Source organism: Gigantopelta aegis, chromosome 6 (genome assembly GCF_016097555.1).
Source record: "Gigantopelta aegis isolate Gae_Host chromosome 6, Gae_host_genome, whole genome shotgun sequence".
NCBI classification, from domain to species: Eukaryota; Metazoa; Mollusca; class Gastropoda; order Neomphalida; family Peltospiridae; genus Gigantopelta; species Gigantopelta aegis.
Genome location: NC_054704.1, coordinates 93,453,439 through 93,477,278, shown reverse-complemented (window position 1 = coordinate 93,477,278; position 23,840 = coordinate 93,453,439). Strand labels below are relative to the sequence as shown.

The following is a 23,840-nucleotide window of genomic DNA, read 5'->3' as shown; positions in this document are numbered from 1 at the left end:
CTACGTCATTTCATGGCAATAGTGTCATACCATGCCAATCACCATATAATTTTCATAATAAAAATTAATTGCTAATAATGAACCAAAATCACTATTTAGAATGGCTCACAATGCCCATCCAATATACAACAAGAATACTGGAAACGAATCACTGTAGATCAGTCTTTATTTTAGCATACACAGTTTCAGACAGATTTCATAACAGGTGGCTCGTAACCCTCAGGCCGCGATACAACTTCTCCTGTTTCTGAAACAACCGTCTTGGTAGTTCCTCCACCCTCTCCATGAAGTTCCATCAGCTTCCCAACTGAAAGGATCATTATAAAAAAAAAAATATATATAAATGATTGCTAAATATGCTTTAGACAGTAAATTAGCTCTATCCATTTATGTAAAGATATCTACATAAAATAGCCAACACAAACATGGCTCAGTATACAGCCACACCCAAAAAGTATATACAATGTCACCATTATCAAATGTAAAAATTATGTACACAAAAAAGAAGAAAAAAGTGCTGAACCGAAAACACTACTCCCAGCGATGGACGTGTATACAGAAATAACAAAAGTAGGATTTTATTATGAAATGGCAAGGTATATCTTAGTAGATCTGATTAATATAGGATATACACACTACAGAATGAACCAAATTACCAGACTTTCCATTACAATTTAAAGATTATTTTTTTTAGGATTTCAAATACAATAATACTAATATATCAGGGTTGAAATTAACGACAGCAATTGCTACAGGTCAGAATTTTTATTGATAGCACGTTTTGTCTCTGGATAAAATTACTGCCAATGGCTAAAGTGATAATATTTTTGGTTTTTAATTTTGTCTTTATTTGTTGCAAAACATATTGGGTTTAAAAATTGCCCTAAACTAGCTTATTTCAAAACTGCCATAGGTAAAGTATCAAGTTCAAGTCATGTGTTATGATGTAAACTGGTGTTCTCAAATAGTTTTTTGTACAGGCCATTACAAAGACTAGAAAATGACATACGAGATATAGATATCTTACCATCAAACTTTGGCTTCTTCAGCACTTTGACCTTCCTGATGTAAACATCATGCAGTGGGTAGATGCCTTGACATGCCTTTTCAATGTCTTTTCCAATACTGTCTGGAATACTGCAAAAATAAAGTTTAAATAAAATTTAAGTACATACTCTCAGGTCTTCTGCCAGAAAATGTTTTTTTTGGGGGGTAAGGCACTATGGAACTGAATATTTACTGTGTGCTCTCAATATCATCTTCAATTTGTTTTCTCTTTTCTCCTCGTTTTTCTGTGAACTTTCTTCCAGTGTGAAAATTAAATTTTGACCATTTTTATTTGACAACACTCTACAAATTTAGTCATATATGGTGTCGGACATATGCTTATGGACCACACACATATTGAGAGGAATCCTGCTGTCGCCACTTCACGGCCTACTCTTTTCGATTAACAGCAAGGGTTCTTTTATATGCACCATCCCAGACAGGATAGTACACCAGCTGTGGAGCACTGATTGGAATGAGAAATAGATCCAATGGGCATAGATTGCTGTACCACTAAGGCTAATGAAATCACTGGTCACAATGAACAGTGGTTAATATGGTTCACTGTCTCCATACAGGGATAGTTTCACCACCCGCAAATTTTAATAACAATTGGTGAATTGTAGTTTTATCTGGAAAATTAATCTCATGTAATTATTGATGTATTATTGGAAAACAACACTTTCTGTAATTTTTTTGAAGTTCAATAGTTATGCTTTTTTGTTTTGTTTAAGCCCACCCTAACCTTCAATTCAGAGCATGGCTTTTTACGCTGTAATTAAAATAAACCTGCACGGCTTCACTGAAAATCTGTCAATCACCTGCACACGAAACGTCTGTGCACATTACCATAAAACAAACTTACAGACATACAATTATTTATTGGTGTATTTTAAGTAGAGGAATATTCTTCTAACTTCCCATTCTTGACAAACAACCGAAATCAATAATTTCCATTATTTTTCAGGAATGGAGTTACTCTGCCATTCCCCATCACTTAATGGCCGTGTTATACTGACTGGAATGGTGAGTAAACTAATGGGATCACTTTGCCGACTTCTACCTGAACAGGCCCGCGCTAGTCATATCTTACAGAAAGTAACTGAATTGGATTATAAGTTTTCATTAAACTTGCACAGTTAACATTAAAAAAATTAGTCAGAAATGACTTCCGCTTAAATGTCCCGCCTATCATACACTGATTTGCTAAATAAAAATAAATTGTTATGAAACATTTATAATTAATCTAGTAAAAGAAAAAAAAAAAAATTTGCAAATAAACCACCACCACCACCAGAGCACACTGATTTATTAATCATCAGCTACTGGATGTCAAAATGTGGTAATTCTGACATTTTCCCATTTGTAGCAAGGACACCTTTTATATGCACTATCCCAGACAGGAGAGCACATATCAAGGCCTTTGATATACCAGGTGCACTAGCTAGAATGACAAATAACCCAATTAGTCCACGGATGGGGACCAATCCTTGATCAACTGAGTACTTTACCACTAAGCTGCGATGAACACTCATAGAAGCAACTATTATCAAAGTCTCACTGGTCTAGAACCGAGTTAAAAGCACTAAGGAAGGTAATGTTTTATGTAATGACACACTCAACATATTTTATTTATGGTTATATGGCGTCTGACATATGGATAAGGACCACTTCATGGGCTACTCTTTTCAATCAGCAGAAAGGTATCTTTTATATGCACCATTCCACAGACAGAACAGTACATACTACGACCTTTGTTACACCAGCTGTGGAGCACTGGCTTGAACGAAAAATAGCCCAATGAGCTCACCGACAGGAATTGATGCTAGATCATCACACATCAGGTGAGCGTTGTACCACTGAGCTACAAGCAGGAGTTGACGTCGCTGTCATGGAAAAATAACTATCTTGTTATTTGATTTCGCCACCGAGACAAAAATAGTTAGCATGTACTGAAGAAAACTGACAAGTGAGCCAACTTACAGCTTGTTAACAACATCCTTCATGTCATTTGAGGACACCTCGCGTGTGATAATCTCGATCATCTTCTTACGGATCATCTTGATCTGGAATGCAGGAAAGTATCATTCTTAAAATATATAGAAACAAACACCAGAGATGAAAAATTTCAGAAAACATTGCAGTGTCTTGAAATTGAGGGAGGTTTCATCAAAGAACAAAGAAAGGAACAGGTTTCAGATTGCACTGAATTCTGGAATTCTTGACAATTATTCACCTATGCAAAATAGACATTGAATGTATAATGAATTCTTATAACCTACAGCTATTTATAGACAAAAAAGAAGAAATCAAGGGAAAAAAACCCCAATCAAAAACTAACACAGCAACTAAACCATATATAAATAAATAAATAAATATATATGCGCCACTAATTCTAGTTTCCAGGCATGGAGGTAACTGGAGATTGGTCATTGTGGTTACCAAGCAGCTAACACATGTCAAGAAAGTTGAGAACCATACTTTGTTCTGCACAAAATCTTATCAATGGGAAATAATATATGCTTTTTATATTTTAATTTGGAAGTAATGAACTAAGCTTTTATTACCACTGAGTAACAAAATATATATAACATATCAATCAAGAGAACCTGCATGTGTTGGGCATAGCACGTCTTCTTCACTTGGTTGTTTCTCTTCTTCGTGAACCCGATGCAGAACATTCGCAGCAGATAACCATCTGTGGTCTTCACATCAACATGGGCTTGAATCAATGTCTACAAACAGAACAATGTCCCCAATGTCATGTCACAGGAACAGGCAGGTAAATTAGCAAGTCATAAAAAAAGCAATAATAAAAAAAAAAAATGAAAATAAATAATCATCCAGTTAAATGTTATGGTCAACATTAGTCGACAGTTTTATCTCAAACATAGTGAAAGGAAAGGATTAATGTTCGTATCAGCAGTTAAACGGTGATTGAATTTACTCAGAACATACAGAAATCAACTAAATAATAAAGGAAATAAAATGCACACGCACCCCCTACATGACACCAATGACGGGATTACTTCATAATTTTATGACAAACTATTATCCTGTTCAATTATTTAGACCCAAAGTTTTTTTGCAAATGTTATGTTTATTTCCTATTCGATATTTGTTTTCTTTGCATTTACATGAAAACAAACCCAAACCATGACAGGTTTTATATACAAATCATCATATAAAATGCACGAAGTTGACTTAATTCCACTTTTTAAAAATCTCTGTCTTTTGAATGCATGTTATTTCTCCTATAAATACCTAAGGTCATTTGCATATCAAAATATTTGGATCTGAGTCTACGTGAAGGCCATTATAGCTTGTTTCACTAAATCAAGGTTATTGTTGTTTTGCAGTGTGTAACAGCATGGTCTAATCTTTCCGTTAAACATAGATGTAAACAAACAGAACATGTAACCCTTTCTTGTAGGTGTATTATATTTAATAAATTTAGCTAATGTATTATGTATTTTATTATATCAATTATATATTTGCATACCATACCTAACCTAACACAACTGAGGTGTAGCACAGTAATAAACACAAATCACCTCACACACCGCAGGATTGTGCTTTCCAAATTTAATGCAGGGCCGGACCCAGAAGACCGGGGGGGGGGGGGGGGGGGGGGGGGAGAAATGGGGCAGGAGAGAGAGAGAGATAAAATGTCAAAGGGCACCAACATCAAATAATAATAAAAATGTTATTTAATTTGCCTCTAAATTGGGAACTCATACGTGTGTGTGTGTGTCTATATATATATATATATATATATATATATATATAGTATTTAGGGTGGTGCTAGGGGCTGGGGTTTGGGGTTTGGGTGTTACATTTGTAATGCGAAAAACAAAAGGGCTATTGTTCGGACTCGTATGGGTTCAACCATTTTTTCATCCCACAGACCGCCAATCACCTGCCGAAATCAGACGCTGCTGATCGAGTTCCTAAGCTCTGTTCGGTGACTGGGAAGGGAAAAAGACTTATTATCTCGCCTTCATGTAAAATTCTTTAATCTCATTGGTTGTTTGCCGTTGGACAAATCCCTTATACCCCTGTGGGCGGAGCCAAATTCTCTTATACCCCGTCTGTAATTTCCAACAGTTTCCAGCCACCCCAGTTAATGCTAAAGCAATAATTAGATTATAAATAACATTGATCAAGTATACATAATTAATTTTATTTTTACTATAAAATACATTATTTCAATACTTTTAAAAGCTGCAATGTTGAACTCGGCCACCTAATTATGGTCGTGGTGTTATTGTATTAATGCGCGATTAGCAACAGTTGGTTTTTGGGTTTTTTACTACATACATTTCTGATAAAAAAAAATTATATATTTTTTTATTAATATCTGTTTCAGACAATTTCGTATTACAAACATTTGAAATTAAAAACTCGTTTATCGATGGAACTATTTTTCGTCACTGGCAAGCGGTTTCGTTCGCGTCCGCGTGGTACGGCTCCGTTAATAAATTGTTAACAATTATTGTCTGGCGTTATTTTGATTATTTGGCTATATGGTTTAACATGTCGGCAAGATAAATTCGTTGTAGAAGCATCTCTCGGGGTATATGGCTTTTTATGTACCCTCTGTGTGCTCTTTTACCCCCTCGCCTTCGGCTCGGGGTAAAAGAACACAGAGGGTACATAAAAAGCCATATACCCCTCGTGATGCTTCTACAACTTATATTATTTGTCATGCTGGCTGTGATAAATATGGATTGATAGATGGCTGTGAATTGATCTTCGAGGCTAAAAAAAAAACAGACGGAGACTATCATGGTGAGATGAATCATGAAAATTTCATCAACTGGTTTGAAGAACAATGTATGCCTTCTCTACCAGAACCTTCTGTTATCGTCATGGATAACGCAAGCTACCACAACAAATTAACTGAGATTACACGATGTCCTGCACTAAACGCTAAAAAGGAAGAAATTCAGTCGTGGCTACGAAACAAAAAATATACCTTTTGAGAGTAACATGACAAGCCAGTTCTTTATGAACTTGTGAAAAGTAACACATGTGCAAAGCAATTTGTTACTGATGATATTGCTGAATGCCATGGGCACTTGTGTCTAAAACTGCCGCCAAGACATTCTGAACTCAATCCGATAGAACTGATCTGGAGTCAAGTCAAAGGGCACATAGCTCGTCATAATGATGGTAAAATGACCACGGTTCAGAGAGAACTTGCACATGCATTAACTCCTACTCTTCTCTGACGCAGTTAAACATGTAATAAAGGCCGAAGAAGATTTTAGAAAACAAAATACCCCCTGTGATAGTCCCCCTTAACGAAGATAGTGATGAAGAAATGAGTTTGTCGACTGATTAAGTTATTTCTCCATACCCATCAGGAGTATTACTTTAATGTATGCATGAACACCAAAAACAATTTATTTCCATATCATTCACTATCAAACAACCTATTAACTAATCGACTAGAAATGCATATAGACTACACATACATACGAGAGAAATGTTTATTTAACGACACACTCAACGCATTTGATATACATTTATGTGGCGTCAGACAAAACGGTTAAGGAGCATTATGACAGTGAGAAAGAAACTCGCTACCGCCACATGGGCCACTGTTTCCGATAAGCAATTTTGATCAGCAATAAGGGACGTTTTATATGCACCATCCCATACAGAATAGCACATACCACAGCCTTTATACATCAGTTGTGATGCACAGGCTGGAACTAGACACAACCCAATGGGTCCACCATGTGGGATCGATCAGTCGACCTACCATGAGCGAACGCTTTACCTCTGAGCTACGTCCCGCTCCATATACAAAAGAAGCCTTAAGTGGGGTTGGGGTTGTGCAGAGGGTCACACCTCCACCAATCACATGCATACCATATTCTTCGCTCTCTCCCCCTATAACCATAGATTAAAATATGTTGAGTGTGTCGTTACATAAATGATGTCTCTCTCTCTCTCTCGCTTGTGTATTCCACAATATAATTATATTTGATACACATATTTTTTTCAAACTGAGGTTTTGTCACTTGAACTCCCCACCCGAATCCGCGCCTGCTTATGTTTACAGATATTTTCTTAAATATAGGTCATACTACGATTTGTGCGGATAGGACGATAGAACCGAACATTAGTTTGAAATGCACTATAGAATGATGCTTTTGATATGCAAATGACCGTAGTTATTTATAGGAGAAATAACATGCATTCAAAAGACACAGAGATTTTTAAAAAGTGGAATTAAGTCAACTTAGTGCATTTTATATGATGATTTGTATATAAAATCTGTCGGGGTTTGGGTTTGTTTTCATGTAAATGCGAAGAAATCAATTATCGAATAGAAAATAAACGTAACATTTTCAAAAAACTTTGGGTCTAAATAATTGAACAGGATAATAGTTATTACTTTAAAATGCATGCAAGCTTTCTGCCAGAAGGTAAAATGGGTATAGTGCCATACCCAATTTTTTTTTTTAAGTCGACCGTTTGACAAAATTAATGACACTTTAACATCACTGTATGATTTTCTTAACCTTAACCCTAAACATAACCAATTTTTTAATAGGGGAGGCCCACATACCCACTATTCATTCAGCACACATTGTAAATATTCAATTTCATAGTGCCATACCCAAACATTTCTTTCTAGCAGAAACACTGGCACACATCTAATTTATCCAAAAACAGGGTTCCTGCACTTATAGACCAACACATTTAAGATCTTTTAAAGACTTTTTAATACCAAATTTCAGAAAGTTTAAGACCTATAATTGCAGTAAATGTAACATACAAAATAATCTCTTCAATAACAAAATATACTTCAAGGTTAATGAATGAATGACAAATTTTATTCCAATGCTTCAGCATTAAACAGTGAACAACTATTAATTGAACTGTGTAGTCCATGCTGTCAGTGGTCAGTTCAGCAACTAAATTATGACTTCTTAACTCATTCCATGTTTCAGTCCATAGCCCATATAATCTATAGTCCTTTACGTAAGTTATTTAGTCTTTCAACATTTCCCTCTAATGAGCTCTGCCATTCTTTCCCCGATATGTCGTCTGCCTGTTCAGCAAACTTGTCGGGAACCACAAAAACGTACTTGTACATTGTGATCAACTTACCACACAGTGAAACTTGTTAAATATTTTGGTTTAAAAACTTAATGATGGATAAGGAAAAAACCTGACCCCAAACAATTTGAAGTTTGACCTGTTTAACGACACCACTAGAGTATATGCTTAATTCAGGCTAGCTATTTACAAAACAGGCTATATGGTAGCAATTATTAGTTATGAAAAACGTAGTGCACATTCTTGGGATTTATCCATGATTTGAAAGGGCTCCCTGCCCGATGAGATTGGGAAAGTAGCACCAGTAAATCATACTTGGGATATTAAATGATGTACAACTCCTGTTAAATACATTTATTAGAACAGACAATTACATATATTAGGAATTTTTAGCATAGAAATTAAGAATCTTCTGTGCCACTTTCTTTTGGAAAGGCAGCTATGTTCAAACCCACAGAATGCCTGGATAAATCCCCGACACATCGAAGTCAGGTAATCGTGCAACTACTTTTAGAAGTTCACCTGTCATGCAACGCAGTAATTGATGATGTGCACTCACCAAGATGAAATTAATTTCTTGAAATGTCTGGACAAAGATCTGCAGTTCGAAGTACTTACCTGCCACTTCTTGACCATGGAGCACAATTTGTCACGAGTGAGGTCCATTCCATGAAAATTTGTGAGTACATTCCTGCCTTGAACTTCCTCAGCTATAAGCTTAAACTTTCGGAACGTAACTTCGTCATTCTGAAGATCAGCCAACGACACCTCAAAGACTCGTCCTTTTAAACCATCAGATGCAATTCCTGAAATGTTTAAAAAAATACAAATAAACATAACAAACAAAAGATCTTAAAGTGGACCAGTTGATTTAAATTGTAATGCGAAGCAGTAAATTTGGTTAAATTTAATTTTTTTGACACCACCACTACAAATAAACAGGGCTGAAATGTCTTGCCACTTCTATCTTAAGTGTAAAAAATGGTGGATTTCATAGTGATTGAATATATGAATTCATCTGTATGAAATATTTAGCATGTGTATGGTAGTCAACTCGACAGTGCAAAAAGATCCTTGTGAAATGCAGCATTAGTAAGTAGATATCCCATATTTACCAGTACCAATCGGCAGCAGCAGTCAGAATGAATGGAAACTAACTGCCTTTTTAGTCTGCATTATGTATATACTTACGTGTGCCCTGGGTCCTTGAAACAAGAGTCTTGCCTATTTGCCGCACAGCAAACATAGAAGGGGCCTTTACGTCATACCAATCTTTCTTTGAAAAAGGGTCCACTCTGAAAATAAAATTGTACAATACACATTCTGAATTAATGTTCGGAACTGCAGAGATGCCAAACCTAGTTTGAGCGACATAGGAATCCAGGCCTTCAAAAATAAGAATCCCACACCCCAAAATAGGAATATTGTCAGTGATGGTTTTTCTACATTTTGGTAAAGTCAAGTTCTGGGCAGTAACCAATCGGCAAACATATAGGCTGTTTGGAAAACTGGTTGCTAGACTGGTTTTTTCTATACCACCACGCTTGTCATTTTCGCTATTAGGAATCCACAAGTTATATGCGAAATTACGATTTTCTTTTAAAAAATCAGAATTTCGAACAAGACAATCATAATAATGTAATCTATGCTTTAAATTCTGAATGATTCTGCCAAATTTGTAATGGTTGACATCTCTGGAAATGTGAGGATGATTTAAACTGTGGTGATCGAAGCATATAGGAAAACTCATGCTTCTCCTGGAAATACATCAAGAAAGAAGGAAAAATGATGGAGGCGGTTGGAGTTTCAAGCCCCGAAACACCCCTTTGCATAGGAAACTCTATTAAAACACCAGCAGAACCACTTCAGGCAATCAATGCTACACCTTCCATGTTTTACCACAGAGTAACATATGTTTATGCCAAAATAAATGTGATAAGCGACAAATTTACATTTGGCACACTAATGTCCTGTGTATATAGCATAACTAATTTGTCAATTTGTATCATGTGATCTTTTCTCATGATCTAACGTTTGCAAGCCCAAGTTACTTGTATACCCCCTACCCCCAAAATAGTTAGCAGTTTTCAGTCATAGCATGTATAGTAGCAATACGCCCTAAAGGACAGAAATACTGAGCATTTAGATTTAAAAGTTTTCTTTATAAAAAAAACAAACATTTACCGGCCATTATATAACCTAAGTGCATAACCATAACATTCGCGTGGAACGTAAACCACGACAACAATCCATCAAAAATCCGTTTTTGTGTAGTTACATCGAAATCCGATTAAAGCAAAATATCATTAAATAAACATAAATTTACTACATTAAGATGTTTTGGGTACATACACCTTCTTCTTCGCACCCTTCTTGCCACCTTTCGTCAGTCGTTTATTTTTTCCGACCGCCATGATGGCCAATTTTATTAAAAAAGGAAGTTACTTGTGTGCGCGAATGGATTGTGGGAAATGTAAAATGTATTTTCCATTTGTCAATCAAAGTTTAAATTTTGATCATCAGCTGACATTAGGAAATAAAATTTATGGCCTGTTATTATATCTGTTTCAGACAATTTCGTATTACAAACATTTGAAGTTAAAAACTCGTTTATCGATGGAACTATTTTTCGTCACTGGCAAGTGGTTTCGTTCGCGTCCGCGTGGTACCGCTCCGTTAATAAAATGTTAACAATTATTGTCTGGCGTTATTTTGATTATTTGGCTATATGGTTTAACGTGTCGGCAAGATAAATTCGTTGTAGAAGCATCTCTCGGGGTATATGGCTCTTTATGTACCCTCTGTGTGCTCTTTTACCCCCTCGCCTTCGGCTCGGGGTGAAAGAACACACAGAGGGTACATAAAAATCAATATACCCCTCGTGATGCTTCTACAACTTATATTATTCAACTGAAACATTAAGTTGTATTTTGAATATGAGATAGAAATAAAATTAATACTTATACACCCGTTGGTGAGAACACCATGCGTTATTTTTGGTTACACATGGTTGTTAACATATGTACAATTTCAAGTCATACGACTGGCTGCTCCTAGGTGACGACCAGATCACCAGTGCCATGCATCCAATGAAAACTACATGATGGAAATCGATTAGACTGTGACGTTTTGATAACCTGACATTCATGTGTCTGTGACGCGTAAGTCAGCTACAGGTGCAACGGCTGTAAATAACTTTTAGTCCAAAAAGATGTTAAAATTTGTTTAAAACCTGGTTTTTGAGGATATGTAAGAAATAAAATAATACATTCATGTCCGTTAGATACCATTTATCTGACAACTCGTTGTTTAAAAACGTATCAAACTCGCTTTCGCTCGTTAGATATGTTTTGAAACAACGAGTTGTGAGATAAATGGTATGAAACGGCAACTTGTGTATTTTTCTCTATTTATTATGTTTATTGTATTACGTAGACCCTACGCTTCATCTACTAGCACACTGAAAAAACAACAACAAAACCCCCCCCAAAACAACAACAAAAAATCCCCGAACTCCCCCCCCCAAAAAAAACCCCCAACAAAACAAAAACAACCCAACAACCCAAAACAACAACAACAAACAAACCCCCCCCAACAAAACAACAACAACAAACAAACAAACAAACAAACAAACAAACAAACAAAACAAAACAAAAACAAAAACATATTCATTTAATAGAAACTATATATTAGGTATTAAACATATTGTAGTTATGATACATATACATTAGTCTAGACTATAAGTAGGTTGAGGTTGGGGTAGATTGATTGTGGGATACCAAACATTATGAGTCTCCCATGTAGCACCTTGACCATATTTGATCGTTGTACGATTTACCTATGCTTACAAGGCCAGATTAGAGTGGGGAAACCAGGATGCTCTACCCCATCCTAAAAATTAAAGTGTCTCTTTGTTTGAACAATTTGTTTGGAATTTTTGTATTATTATTATTATTTGTGTGTGTGTGTGTGTGTGTGTGTGTGTGTGTGTGTGTGTGTGTGTGTGTGTGTGTGTGTTCTTTTCAGAGAGTCGGTCCATGTGCCTTTTTGTCCATGTTGGTCCCCTCCCTAAAATATTTTCTGGGTCCGCCTATGACATAGAAAATGGTTTAGCTATACACTGATTTGGCTAAAAGAACATACGACACATGCATTTGTCCACTTGTCAAATAATAGTGTCAAACGAAAAGGAGGGATTTACAACACACTTAATGATTTGGACGTAGTTGTGTGATAGTAGTCTTTGTCTGTCGGCGGTAAACTTCCGGCTTTATTTCCAGTTTTAAAGGCGGTGGCTTTGTAAACAAATTAACGTTAGTTAGATATAATCAGCATGACAACACATATGTCAGCCGAACAGTATCCCGACATAGCCCAAGCTGTTCTGCCGCCATATGAACACCCACCACCATGGATTCCTTACGCACAGGTATTTTACAGACGGTAAATAAATAGGTTCTGTCAAAAGTCATCCCACGGGGAACGCCTTTTTTTTATACCATCGAATTTAGTACACGTACTACACGTTATTTATTTCTGAGCCGATTGTTTTCTAAACTGCACACAAAAATAGTATCTTTTTTGGTATTTCCCAAACACTTACTTTTCTTATGTCAAACCAAACTGAAATTATTTATAAAAATCATTATTCATGGTGGAGGCTGGGAGGGACCATAGCTAGTTCATCAAGATTAACCTCGCATGCAAGCACAGTGGCGAGGTTTATCCTGCCTGGCCATTAAGCGATTAGCATTTCTGAACGGTTCCGAGGAATTTTACTCGGAACGAATTGCGGTCAAAATATTCACTACCATTACGTTTTCACACACTAATCGTGTATTGTGATCTATTTCTAGCTCATGGAGACCTAAAAATACTTACTTTGAAATGATCTTCACTTTGAATTAAAGGAAAAAAGTCCAACTGTGTTTTTGTTTTTTTCACTGAGTGGATTCTAGCCACCCACCTCAAGGACAAAAATATGTTTTTTCTCCTACTCTATATGAAGGTAAACATTTGAATAGCGTCCCCCACTAGAGGCTGTGACCCCCTCACTACAGTATTTGCTACCCCTCCCTACTCCAGATATCCTTCCTGCAGGCGGGTGGGATTAAGCTGAATGGTAGAGCCTTGCTTGAAGTCTGGTATGTTGTAGAATCGATCACCATTGAGGGATTAAGGCATTTTCCTGTAGGAGCCAGTGTCTCTGAACTGATACACCAGAGGGATGGGGTGTATCCCAGTGCTCACTTGATGCGTGGTTGGTTTGGGATCGATCCCCATCGGTGGGTCCATTGGGCTATTTCTCGTTCCAGCCAGTGCACCACGACTGGTATATCAAAGGCTGTGGTATGTGCTATCCTGTCTGTGGGATGGTTCATATAAAAGATCCCTTGCTGCATTAGGAAACATGTAGCAGGTTTCCTGTGATGACTACTTGTCAGAATTACCAAATATTTGACATCTAATAGCTGATGATTAATTAATCAATGTACTCCAGTGGTGTCGTTAAACAAAACAAACTTCTTTTTGTGATACACCAGAGGTCATAATAACAGTATAATTAGTACATAGTATGTTCTGTCCTGTTTATAAAAAAGTGCATATATAAAAGATCAGCTGGAGTAGTCTATGTAGAGAAAGTGGGTTTCCCTCATCTTTCTGTTTCTGTCTTTGTCTCTGTCTGTCTAAATCTCTTTCTCTTTAATTGTGTGTATCCACATGTATATCTCTTGGTCTCCCTTTTCATCTCTGCCTTTGTGTGTGTCTGTGTGTGTGTCTCTCTCTCTCTCTATCTCTCTCTCTCTCTCTCTCTCTCTCTCTCTCTCTCTCTCTCTCTCTCTCTCTCTCTCTCCCTGTCTCTCACTCGCTCCCGCTCCCCTAAGTATCAAAATGTTAGATATTAAATAGCCCTATGTACAGCTGAATTTTGTCTCTTCAGAGGATGGATCATCTAGATTACAACAATGATGTCAGAGATTTCCTTCCTCGAAAAGTGATTTTAATACGACACAAAGCATCTGAAGCAGTAAGTCATGTTAATACTAGAGCTGGGCGGTATTGAAAAGTGGTTTTAATACGACACAAAGCATCTGAAGCAGTAAGTCATGTTAATACTAGAGCTGGGCGGTATTGAAAAGTGGTTTTAATACGACACAAAGCATCTGAAGCAGTAAGTCATGTTAATACTAGAGCTGGGCAGTATTGAAATTTGAGGTTCGCTATCGATATTGCTATTTTTTGGGTGATCTACCTTAGTATTGGTACAGTATTCGGTATTGACACATAACCAATATTGATACTGATATCAAGTGGTATTTTTAGTATACTCCGCTTTAAATGCATGCCCGAGTTAAGGCTCACCCATTAAGTTCATCTAAATAAAATTAAATTACGTACACAAGACTTGTCTAATTTATACCCAACCCGTTTTGCATTTGTCAGATATACTGTTAGTGCTTTAAAAACTAAATGGCATGAAATATTTTTCAATACCAAAATTTCGTAATTTTGAAATTTGCCAGGTATGGTAAATCAGTATTGACATGATACTGATAATGAATGGTATATACAGTATAACGCCCAGCTTTAGTGGATACATACATGTTGATACATACATGTATGAGTCATCTAGTATATACAGTGAAACATTTTGTGGATGTTAAAGGGATCAAACCAAACATCTTGAGATATTGGTAGCTTATGATAAGCACTATAATTGTTAGTGAAAATTATGCCATAGAACCATTTAGCTATTTTTTATTATCTATGGTGAACCCTGCAAAATATATCAGTTCTTAAATTAGCCTTTCAGAAAATTTATTATTAAATATGTCTTTTGCATAAGGATGAGTTTGCCACTCTTTTGCTGTCCAAATCCTTACTGTACTGGAGAGAAACTGAATTGTATATATATATACACACACATACATGTCTATATATGTAAATGCATGTTAATGTACAGGTGTATGGTTTTTGTTTTGTTCATGAATCGTACACTGTCAATTAGTTGCTGTAGACCTAAAGTCTTCTAAGAGGCAAATGGAAGTTCATCCAAAGAAGGACTTTTACTTAATTTAGCGATAACAGTAACTACATGATGATCTCCTGGTTTCTGTAGCTTTTGTGGTTTATTATTACAGCTGGGGTTCAACATTCGAGGTGGTAAAGAACATCACTGTGGTGTTTATGTGTCCAAGGTTAGTGACATAAAATGTTTTAACATCATCAAAGTATAATTAAAATCATTACAGCTTAACACCATTCAATTGCTCCAGCCGTAGCAATACTAGTTTGTTCATTTCTCGATGAACATAAAACTATTTCATCATCAGAGAGTGTCATACGTGATGATGTCACTTTATATTTGTACTTAGTGTTATTGAACATTGTTGTTGGTGTTTTTATTCATAAGTATGTTTCAAGTTTAATTCTAATGATTGTCTGCTATTGTGTTTTGATGAAAGAAAAAGCATGGCAAACATTTGTGTGAACCATTTCACCAATTCACACAGTTTACTCATGCCTTTTGTTTGCTTCATACCCCAATGAATCTAAAAAGTAACAGACAATCCTTAAATACAGATGTGTTTATTTACGTCATTATCTAAGAGATAAAAATAGTGACTGTTGGTTTGAACTTACAATCTGCTATTTACAAAAACGACTGAGAGTATTAACACCAGTCCTGAAACATACCAGTACACATATTTGACTGGTTTTATTACTTATATTACTGACATTCAATATTTAGCATCATCACCCAAAGAACATTTTGTTTTCAAAGTGACCTTCAAAGTGAAATCAAACTCTAGATTTACTTGATGCATCATTCATGTACAATACAGTAGCACTAAATTGGTTAAAAAAATTGTTTTGTTTAACGACACCACTTGAGCACATTGATTTATTAATCATCGGCTACTGAATGTCAAACATACCGTGACCTTTGAATTACCAGTCGTGGTGCACTGGCTGGAATGAGAAATAGCCCAATGGGCCTACCTACGTGTATCGATCTTATACCAACCACACATCAGGCGTGCACTTTTATCACAGTAATGGTAGCAGTAAATTGGTAAAAGTTTAAACTTAGATGTAGTATATTCCACAGACACTTTACTTTGTTCTGTGCTTTAGGTAATGCCTAACTGAAGCTGACCGGCAGATGTAGTATATTCCACAGACCCTTTACTTTGTTCTGTGCTTTAGGTAATGCCTAACAGTGAAGCTGACCGGCTAGGTCTAAAGGAAGGAGATCAGGTGAGCTTTAAAACATCAGTTAAACCTTCTCAGTTATTGTTAGATTATTTGGGCTGAACTTACAAAGCCTGTTTATGTCTTACATGTACTACGTACATTTACAATACTTAAACACTTGCCTTTAAGAAAAACAGGCTTTGTAAATTCGGAACTTAATATTTCAATTGTTATGAAGAGAAATAAACACCATAATTTGTGACAAACTGTGACTTGTCACTCGGTGAGGCATATATGATTGTTGTGATGATAAAATGTTGAGGTGAAATCTATTTAATGTTTTTTGTAGTCCAGATATTTTTAGTAGCTTTTTTCAAAACTTAATAATAATATATATTAATAATAGTCCTTATGATTTAACATGAGCAATTGCTCCCATTCAAGTGTGTTTGCTACAATGTATGTCTCACCTCATCACATGCAGATATTGTGGATTTATTTTACTCAAAATTTCCGTGAATTTGACACAGCAATTGCTCTCCTATATAAATTCAGAAGGGCAGTTCATTACTCACCAACGATTTTCAAACCATAAGCACTAATAATAATTGATTCAAAATTGTTCATAGTTTCAAGACCTTAAGTTATGCCTTTATCATTGCAGATTTTAATGGTGAATGATTTCAGCTTTGAGGTCATTGAACATGCAGAAGTGAGTTTTTGTAGTATTAAACATTGCTGTCTCAAGTACCAGTTACCATTGACAGTGTTAATCCCTAAATGTCAGTTAGTAGGTTTTTTTTATTATATAACATATGACAGAGCACATTGATGTATTAAAGCCGCACACCCTAGTTCCATCCAGCGAAAATAAATTATAATTTGGTTAATCTACAAACCTGTAACACACTTAGATCACGTTTTTATCAAATGGAGTGAAAAAGCAGGTTTTATATCGATAAATACCATGGGAATCCCCATGTCCCAATTGCTTGAAATAATTTTGAAAGTTAGTATTCTGATGTCACCGGTAGATGTCGCTCGAAGCACAACAATGCCTATGTCACAACAAATTTCACAGACTTGGGGTGCGTTCGTTTCACCTCTCTTGGACATGTTCCAACTGTTCTGTCCTGGTTGTATCCCCTCTCCAGATATCGTAAGACTTAGCAAAATTATTGGTTTTAAGGGTTTGTAACGTTTTGTATTGAGACACTTACTTGTCTGAACTTTATTGTTACTGAAAATGTTCACGAACTGTGAAGAAAAATCTCACAAATGAACAACAACAGATCGGATGTTGATTGCGGGAACCATGCACGAGAAAACAAACCGAACCAAAATGATAACGGTCACGTGATATACCAACATCTGTGACATTGAAATGGAAATATCCCCTCTAAAAATAGATTGGACCTCACTTGCTTACCGGTTTTTTCTCGACAACACGTCTTGTGAAAAAATGCAAAAAATGCATTTCGTGGTTTTACAAACATCAGGATTACCAAAAAGCACTTCAGGTGAATGGAAATGTGTATTCTAAATAATAAAATGTAAGTAAAGTGCAATTTTATTTGTGAAAAATGGGGTTTAATAGCGAAAAACAATGCCGTAATGGTTAACAAATAAACGTAACTAGGGTGTGTCCCTTTAATTATTGGCTAACGGGTGTCAAATCTTTGGTAATTTTTGACATACAGTTTTAGAAAATAAACCAGCTACGTTCTAATACGCCCATCTATGGGTTGTATTATGGTATGGCGTTGTCCGTCCGTCCATCAACTTTTTCTTGTCCGGACCATATCTTGCATACAGATGCATAAAGGCCCATCAAACCTCACATGTAGGAACAGCTTGGGATGGCAATGTGTCGCATACCATTACTAGATCACTGTGACCTACTATTCACGTTCTACTGCACATAACATTAATTCCATGTCCGGACCGTATCTTACATACAGATCCATACAGGACCATCAAACCTCACATGTAGGAACAACTTGGGATGGCAGTGTGTCGCGTACTATTACTAGATCTCTGTTACCTACGTTTCACGGTCTACTGCTCACAACAGTAAATCCTGTAGGAACAACTTAGAATAGTGGTTGGTCTAAAACAAACTGTTCATCCATCGCATTGTAATTTCACATAATTACAATTGAATCATACCCGTAACATATTCATTAATATAGATATGGTTTTCCATCAAACTCCTGATGGGTGTATCATGTACTTCACCAGTACTCTTGTTTTATTAGTAGCAAGGGATATTTTATATATGCACCATCCCACAAACAGGATAGTACATACTACAGCCTTTGGCATACCAGTTGTGGTGCACTGGTTGAACGAAAAATAGCCCAATGGGCCCACTGACGGGGATCCTAGACCAACCGCACTTCAGGTGAGGGCTTAACCACTGGGCTATGTCCCGTCCCTTAGTTTTATCTGACAGGTTACCCAAGAAACATTAACAGAGACAATCACAACTTGTTTTTTTGCTTATATACAACTTAGTTTGGATATGGAGCTCAGAGGTTAAAACTACATTCCCTGGAATATTTTTATTATTTAAGCATATAGAACAGAAAATCCAATTGCGTTTGGTGCATATATGACGCCGCACTCCGCATTGGTTTCACTACGCTGGCTTATCCAGGTCAAAAACAAAGCCATGATTTTTGAAAGTGGAACACTTTTGACGGGCTTGTACTGATCTCAGTTTTCATTGGCTTATCACAAGTATACAATTCCCCAACAAGAGATCACGTGAGATTTCGCAATTTTTGAAATTTTTTAACTGTCTTGATTGAGGGGTCGTCTCATATCTCCAAAACATATTTATATCCATAGAGGTATGGTACAACGCCTTTCCAGGGGTCGGTGAGTGGGGGATTTGCCTTGAAATTTTGACATGGCCAGCTGTTGGCATACGCGTTACATGTAAGGGGGTGTTACTAATTACGTAACACTCTAGTGGTAGAGGAAGAGGGTACTGTGTTCGATTTACGTAACATTTTTCAAGACTATATGTTATTTTTATTCATTACTTAGACCTAAAAAGGTGTTTTTTGGAAATGCGCGGTCAGTCTAGGATCGATCCCCATCAGCGGGTATAAAAAGACCATGGCATGTGATATCCTGTCTGTGGGATGGTACATATAAACAATCCCTTGCCAAAAAAAAATGTAGCGGGTTTCCAAGGCGCGTGTGCACGGATTTCAGCGGGGTAGAGGTTATAGACTGTGTTAAGCGAAGTTTATATGGGGCCATGCTCCCCCAAAAAATACATTTCAATTTTTTTTAAGCTTGGGCAAGTAAGGGTTTCGACCTCCAATACCCTCCTCCTGCACATGCACCCGATTTCTCTCTAAGATTATATGTCAAAATTACCAAATGTTAGACATCCAATAGCAAATGGAAGGAAGGATAGGATGCACTCAACACATTTTATTTACGGTTGTATGGGGACGGATGATTATTAAATCAATATTATTATTAAATTGTAAAACTTTTAAAATAGAATTTCAAAATTGAAAACTATCTTCATTTATGACTGTGATTCATGAGTGGATGTCATCACAACTGACTTATTCCAACGACCTGATATCACCCTGTTTTGACAGTGACTCATGAGTGCGTGTCATCACAGCTGTATTTGTTCCAGTGAGCTCTGTCCTGTGTTAGTTTTGATTTAGTTGACTAGTCTGAGTGTGGCAGTGCAAGAAGGATGAAATCTGTAGTAAAGGATGTTCTGGGGTGTGGCTGTCTTCCTATAGAGAGACACTAGATAGAGATTCATGGAATCATCCACTATTTTGCCAGTTTGAGTCTGCATATAAATACGGTCCTGATCATGTATTATGGGTTTTGTTCATATTCTAGAGTTTTGATTGGATTGTTCTGAAATGTCATACAATGCTTCTTTCAGATAGTCTCCAAAACTAGTAGACACATATTTTGGACATTTTGAATTCTTATTAAATAAAAAAACAATTAAATAAAAATTTAACATTGAAAATGTGAAAGCCTATCTTCTACAATTTCGATTGGACAGTTCTGAAATAGTTCAATGATCGTCTGGGGCAGTCTCCGCAAAATGATAGAGATATACTTGAGACATTTTTAATTCATGTATTTGTATTAATAATTTAAATTGAAAATATGAAAATCTGTCTTTGTGGACTTTTTAATTTGATTATTTGTTTTTACTCAGGCTGTGCGGGTTCTAAAGATGAATACAACAACTCAGATGATAGTACGCTACTTTCCATATGGTAGGTATGGTTTGACCCAACTGTCAGTAATTGTATTATTTAAAAGTCTTTTCTAAACTCGTATTTTTTCTTTTGGCTGGTCTTTGTGTTGTCCATATGATAAAAAATATTACACACATCATTATAAATGTAGCTGAATTTGTTTTGTTAGTAAGTAATAAATCACTCATTTATATACCTTTAATATTAGAAGTGACACCAGTTAATGCTCAGTCCTTTTTTAGTTATATTAAATAGTAATTCTTAATTTATATTAATTTACTATTCTTTGTAGACTAAATTCAAAACATTAAAATTAGTGGAAAGATGTTTTATTTGGAAATGCCAAATATCCAATTAAATATGTTTACTAATGAAAACTATTACTGAGGTAATTACATGGTGTTTTACTTTCAGGATATGAACAGACATATGACAAAAACCGTTTCTCAACAGCAGCTAACCCAAGATGACAAGAACTGCATTGACATTTTATGTAATATCATTTTACTGCGGAACCTGGCAACTAGAGAAGTCTCCACACCAGGATGATGGCTGATGGGGTTTCCTTTTTAGTTGGGGTGGGGGGGAGGATGATTTTTGACCAAATTAAACGAAAATGCCTGAATCTGGATAACAGTGATTATTCATATTTGCATTACTACCAAATGTAATAGGGTTACAAATGAGTCACTAAGCATTTTTACATGGATTACAACTAATTTTATGAATAGTATGGAGCAACTACATGAAGAAAAGGTTTTGGGCATCTTATTTTACATTTTCCGTTCTGTAGCATATTTCACAGCTGGAAGGTACAAACATTTAATACAAAGTTTAAATATACTCTCATGTTCTTAGTATTTCGAAAACTACTACTTGTTGCATTTTAACACTAAAACAGTTCACCAGTGGAATTATTTGTAACTGTTGTCTACCGACATTACTTTGATTTATGAAGAAATCATATTCATTGGAAATATATTTTCTGTCATGAAGTGTCAGTTTTATTAAAATAATTGCTTTTGAATGTAAAGGAAATTAAAGAATTGTACATTATGGGAGATGAAAACAAAAACTGAGGGTGTGTTCTAAGTGATTAAATATTAGAAATATATATATACTCTGTATTTCAGCTTCATTATTATACAGCATTATGTTATAATGTATACAAATGTAAATAAAAGGTTTTTTACACAGTATGTCTTTTTGGGATTTTTTAAAAACGCCTTTGATGTGACGTTGCTTCTTTAAGTAGAATGTAAGACATTTGTAATCACTGTGAAAACCAGGTCAGGACAAACATTCAGTTTTTAAAGGAAAGGGAAGCCTTTTAAAAAAAACAAAAAAAAACATTATTTGTTTTATCCCGTTTTGTTTTGTCATTAGGCCTGTAAATTCAGGTTCACCTGTGTTCAATGGTACATTTTCCTTGGCAATTCGATGGTCTGGGGGTGAAAATACATGAGGGTACTAACCTCAGTGGAATTTGAGGGCATGCTTTCTAAAGAAATTATTTTGGGTATTGAAATATGGCATTTCCAGCCTTTTGGCATATGTTTTCCTGCCTGTGGGAAAGTGCATATAAAAGATCCCTTGCTGCATTACAAAAAATGTAACAGGTTTCCTCATGACCACGAGTCAGAATTATCAAATGTTTGACATCCAATAGCCGATGATTAATTAATCCATGTGCTCTAGTGGTGTCATTAAACAGAACAAATTTTTTATTCCAGCCTTTTGAGCACTGAGGAAAAATGTGGGGACAATGGTTCCCGTGACACTGACACCCCTGGGGGTCGGAGGGGGACGTGCTGTGTCCCTCACTTGATGAAAAGGTACAGGTTTTTTTTCCTACTCTATAATAAGAAGATAATGTTTGTTTAGGCTTAAAATGTTAAAGTTGGGATTTTTGACATACCTCTCCTAGGAAGATGATTTTTGACATACCACTCCTAGGAAGATGATTTTTGACATACCTCTCCTAGGAAGATGATTTTTTGACACACCTCTCCTAGGAAGATGATTTTTGACATACCTCTCCTAGGAAGATGATTTTTGACATACCTCTCCTAGGAAGATGATTTTTCTTACTGCTTAAACTGTTTGGAGGTCGGAGTTTTTGAGTTATTTTATTTGAGGCGCCCCACGTTCTTGGTCATGATTAAAGAATTCGATTACTGTCGACAATCACTGTGGGGCGGGATTCAGCTTAGTCGGTTGAGTGCTCGCTTGAAGTGGTTGTGTCGCAGGATCGAACCACCTCGGTGGATCCATTCAGCTGATTGGCGTTTTTTCTTGTTGCAACCAGTGCACCACAACATGACAAAGACCGTGGTATGTTATTTCCTGTCTGTTGGAAAGTGCATATAAAAGATCCCTTGCTGAATTAGTGAAAATGTAACCGGTTTCCTCTGATGACTACGAGTCCGAGTTACCAAATGTCTGGCATCCAATAGCCGATGATTTAATTAAACTAAACAAACAAACATGTTCAGGTGGTCACAATTAATGAATTCGTCCAGGGGAGGATCCAGGATTTTGTGAAGGTGGTTCACAAAATTATACAAATGGAAAGTTTGAGTTGAGGGAGCGAAATTTGCATGAGGTTTTGGGGAAAATGTTATGAAAAAGTGTTTAGGAACTTTCCTTCCTATCATGAATTCCAGATCTTCATCTAGCCGCTTGAATCCTGAAACACAAAAACAGCAGAACATGTGTTTTGTCTATATCGTGGCAGAAGACATTGCTGTCATTTAACACTGACCAGAGCACACCAACAGCCTATGGATATTATTGTTATTTCCATAAAGAAAGAGGTAACAGTGTTGAAAATTTAATTGTTTGACCCCCCCCCCCCCCCCCCCCCCCCCCCCCCCCCCCCCCCCCCCCCAAATAAACACAAACACAATAAATAAATACCATGAATGAAAGAATAAATGAATGGTATAAATTAATGTTTTTAGCATTATGAGACACACAATGATGTATAAAGGGTGACCTTTTCCTTTGCAATAAATATACGCGTGTATATATATATATATATATATATATATGTATGTATTGATGTATGAATATCTATATATTGTATGTATGTCGAGATTGACTGTTACATACATAGATATTAACGCACTGGCGCACAAATTGTCCCATGCCGATGCTGCGACTCGAACCTGTGGCACCGACTCGCCCGCAAATTGCAAGACTAACCACGATAGGCTCTGAGCTATCGATCCCGCTTACGTGCATGAAACCTGGCAT

General features: G+C 36.3%; 2 protein-coding genes across 3 annotated transcripts; one reads left to right on the top strand and one right to left on the bottom strand.

The window, feature by feature from the left end:
- Positions 1-148: 148 nt before the first annotated feature.
- Positions 149-10,612, bottom strand: LOC121375384 (40S ribosomal protein S3a). The gene is made up of 7 exons (XM_041502806.1): positions 10,477-10,612; positions 9,316-9,419; positions 8,743-8,930; positions 3,657-3,782; positions 3,031-3,113; positions 1,028-1,137; positions 149-307 (listed from the first exon to the last, which is right to left on the bottom strand). The coding sequence occupies exons 1-7, from the start codon at positions 10,536-10,538 to the stop codon at positions 186-188; spliced, it is 795 nt and encodes a 264-aa protein (XP_041358740.1). The 5' UTR covers positions 10,539-10,612; the 3' UTR covers positions 149-185.
- A 1,769-nt stretch (positions 10,613-12,381) lies between these two features.
- Positions 12,382-21,778, top strand: LOC121376252 (PDZ domain-containing protein 11-like). Of its 2 annotated transcripts, none has more exons than XM_041504074.1 (7): positions 12,382-12,553; positions 14,066-14,152; positions 15,267-15,323; positions 16,336-16,386; positions 16,988-17,035; positions 20,540-20,600; positions 20,997-21,778. In XM_041504074.1, exons 1-7 carry the CDS (start codon positions 12,458-12,460, stop codon positions 21,050-21,052), a joined length of 456 nt encoding a protein of 151 aa, XP_041360008.1. In that variant the 5' UTR covers positions 12,382-12,457; the 3' UTR covers positions 21,053-21,778. The 2 variants fall into 2 exon arrangements, with proteins under 2 accessions (XP_041360008.1, XP_041360009.1); XM_041504075.1 differs by having other exon boundaries at positions 12,400-12,567.
- The last annotated feature ends 2,062 nt before the right edge of the window (positions 21,779-23,840 follow it).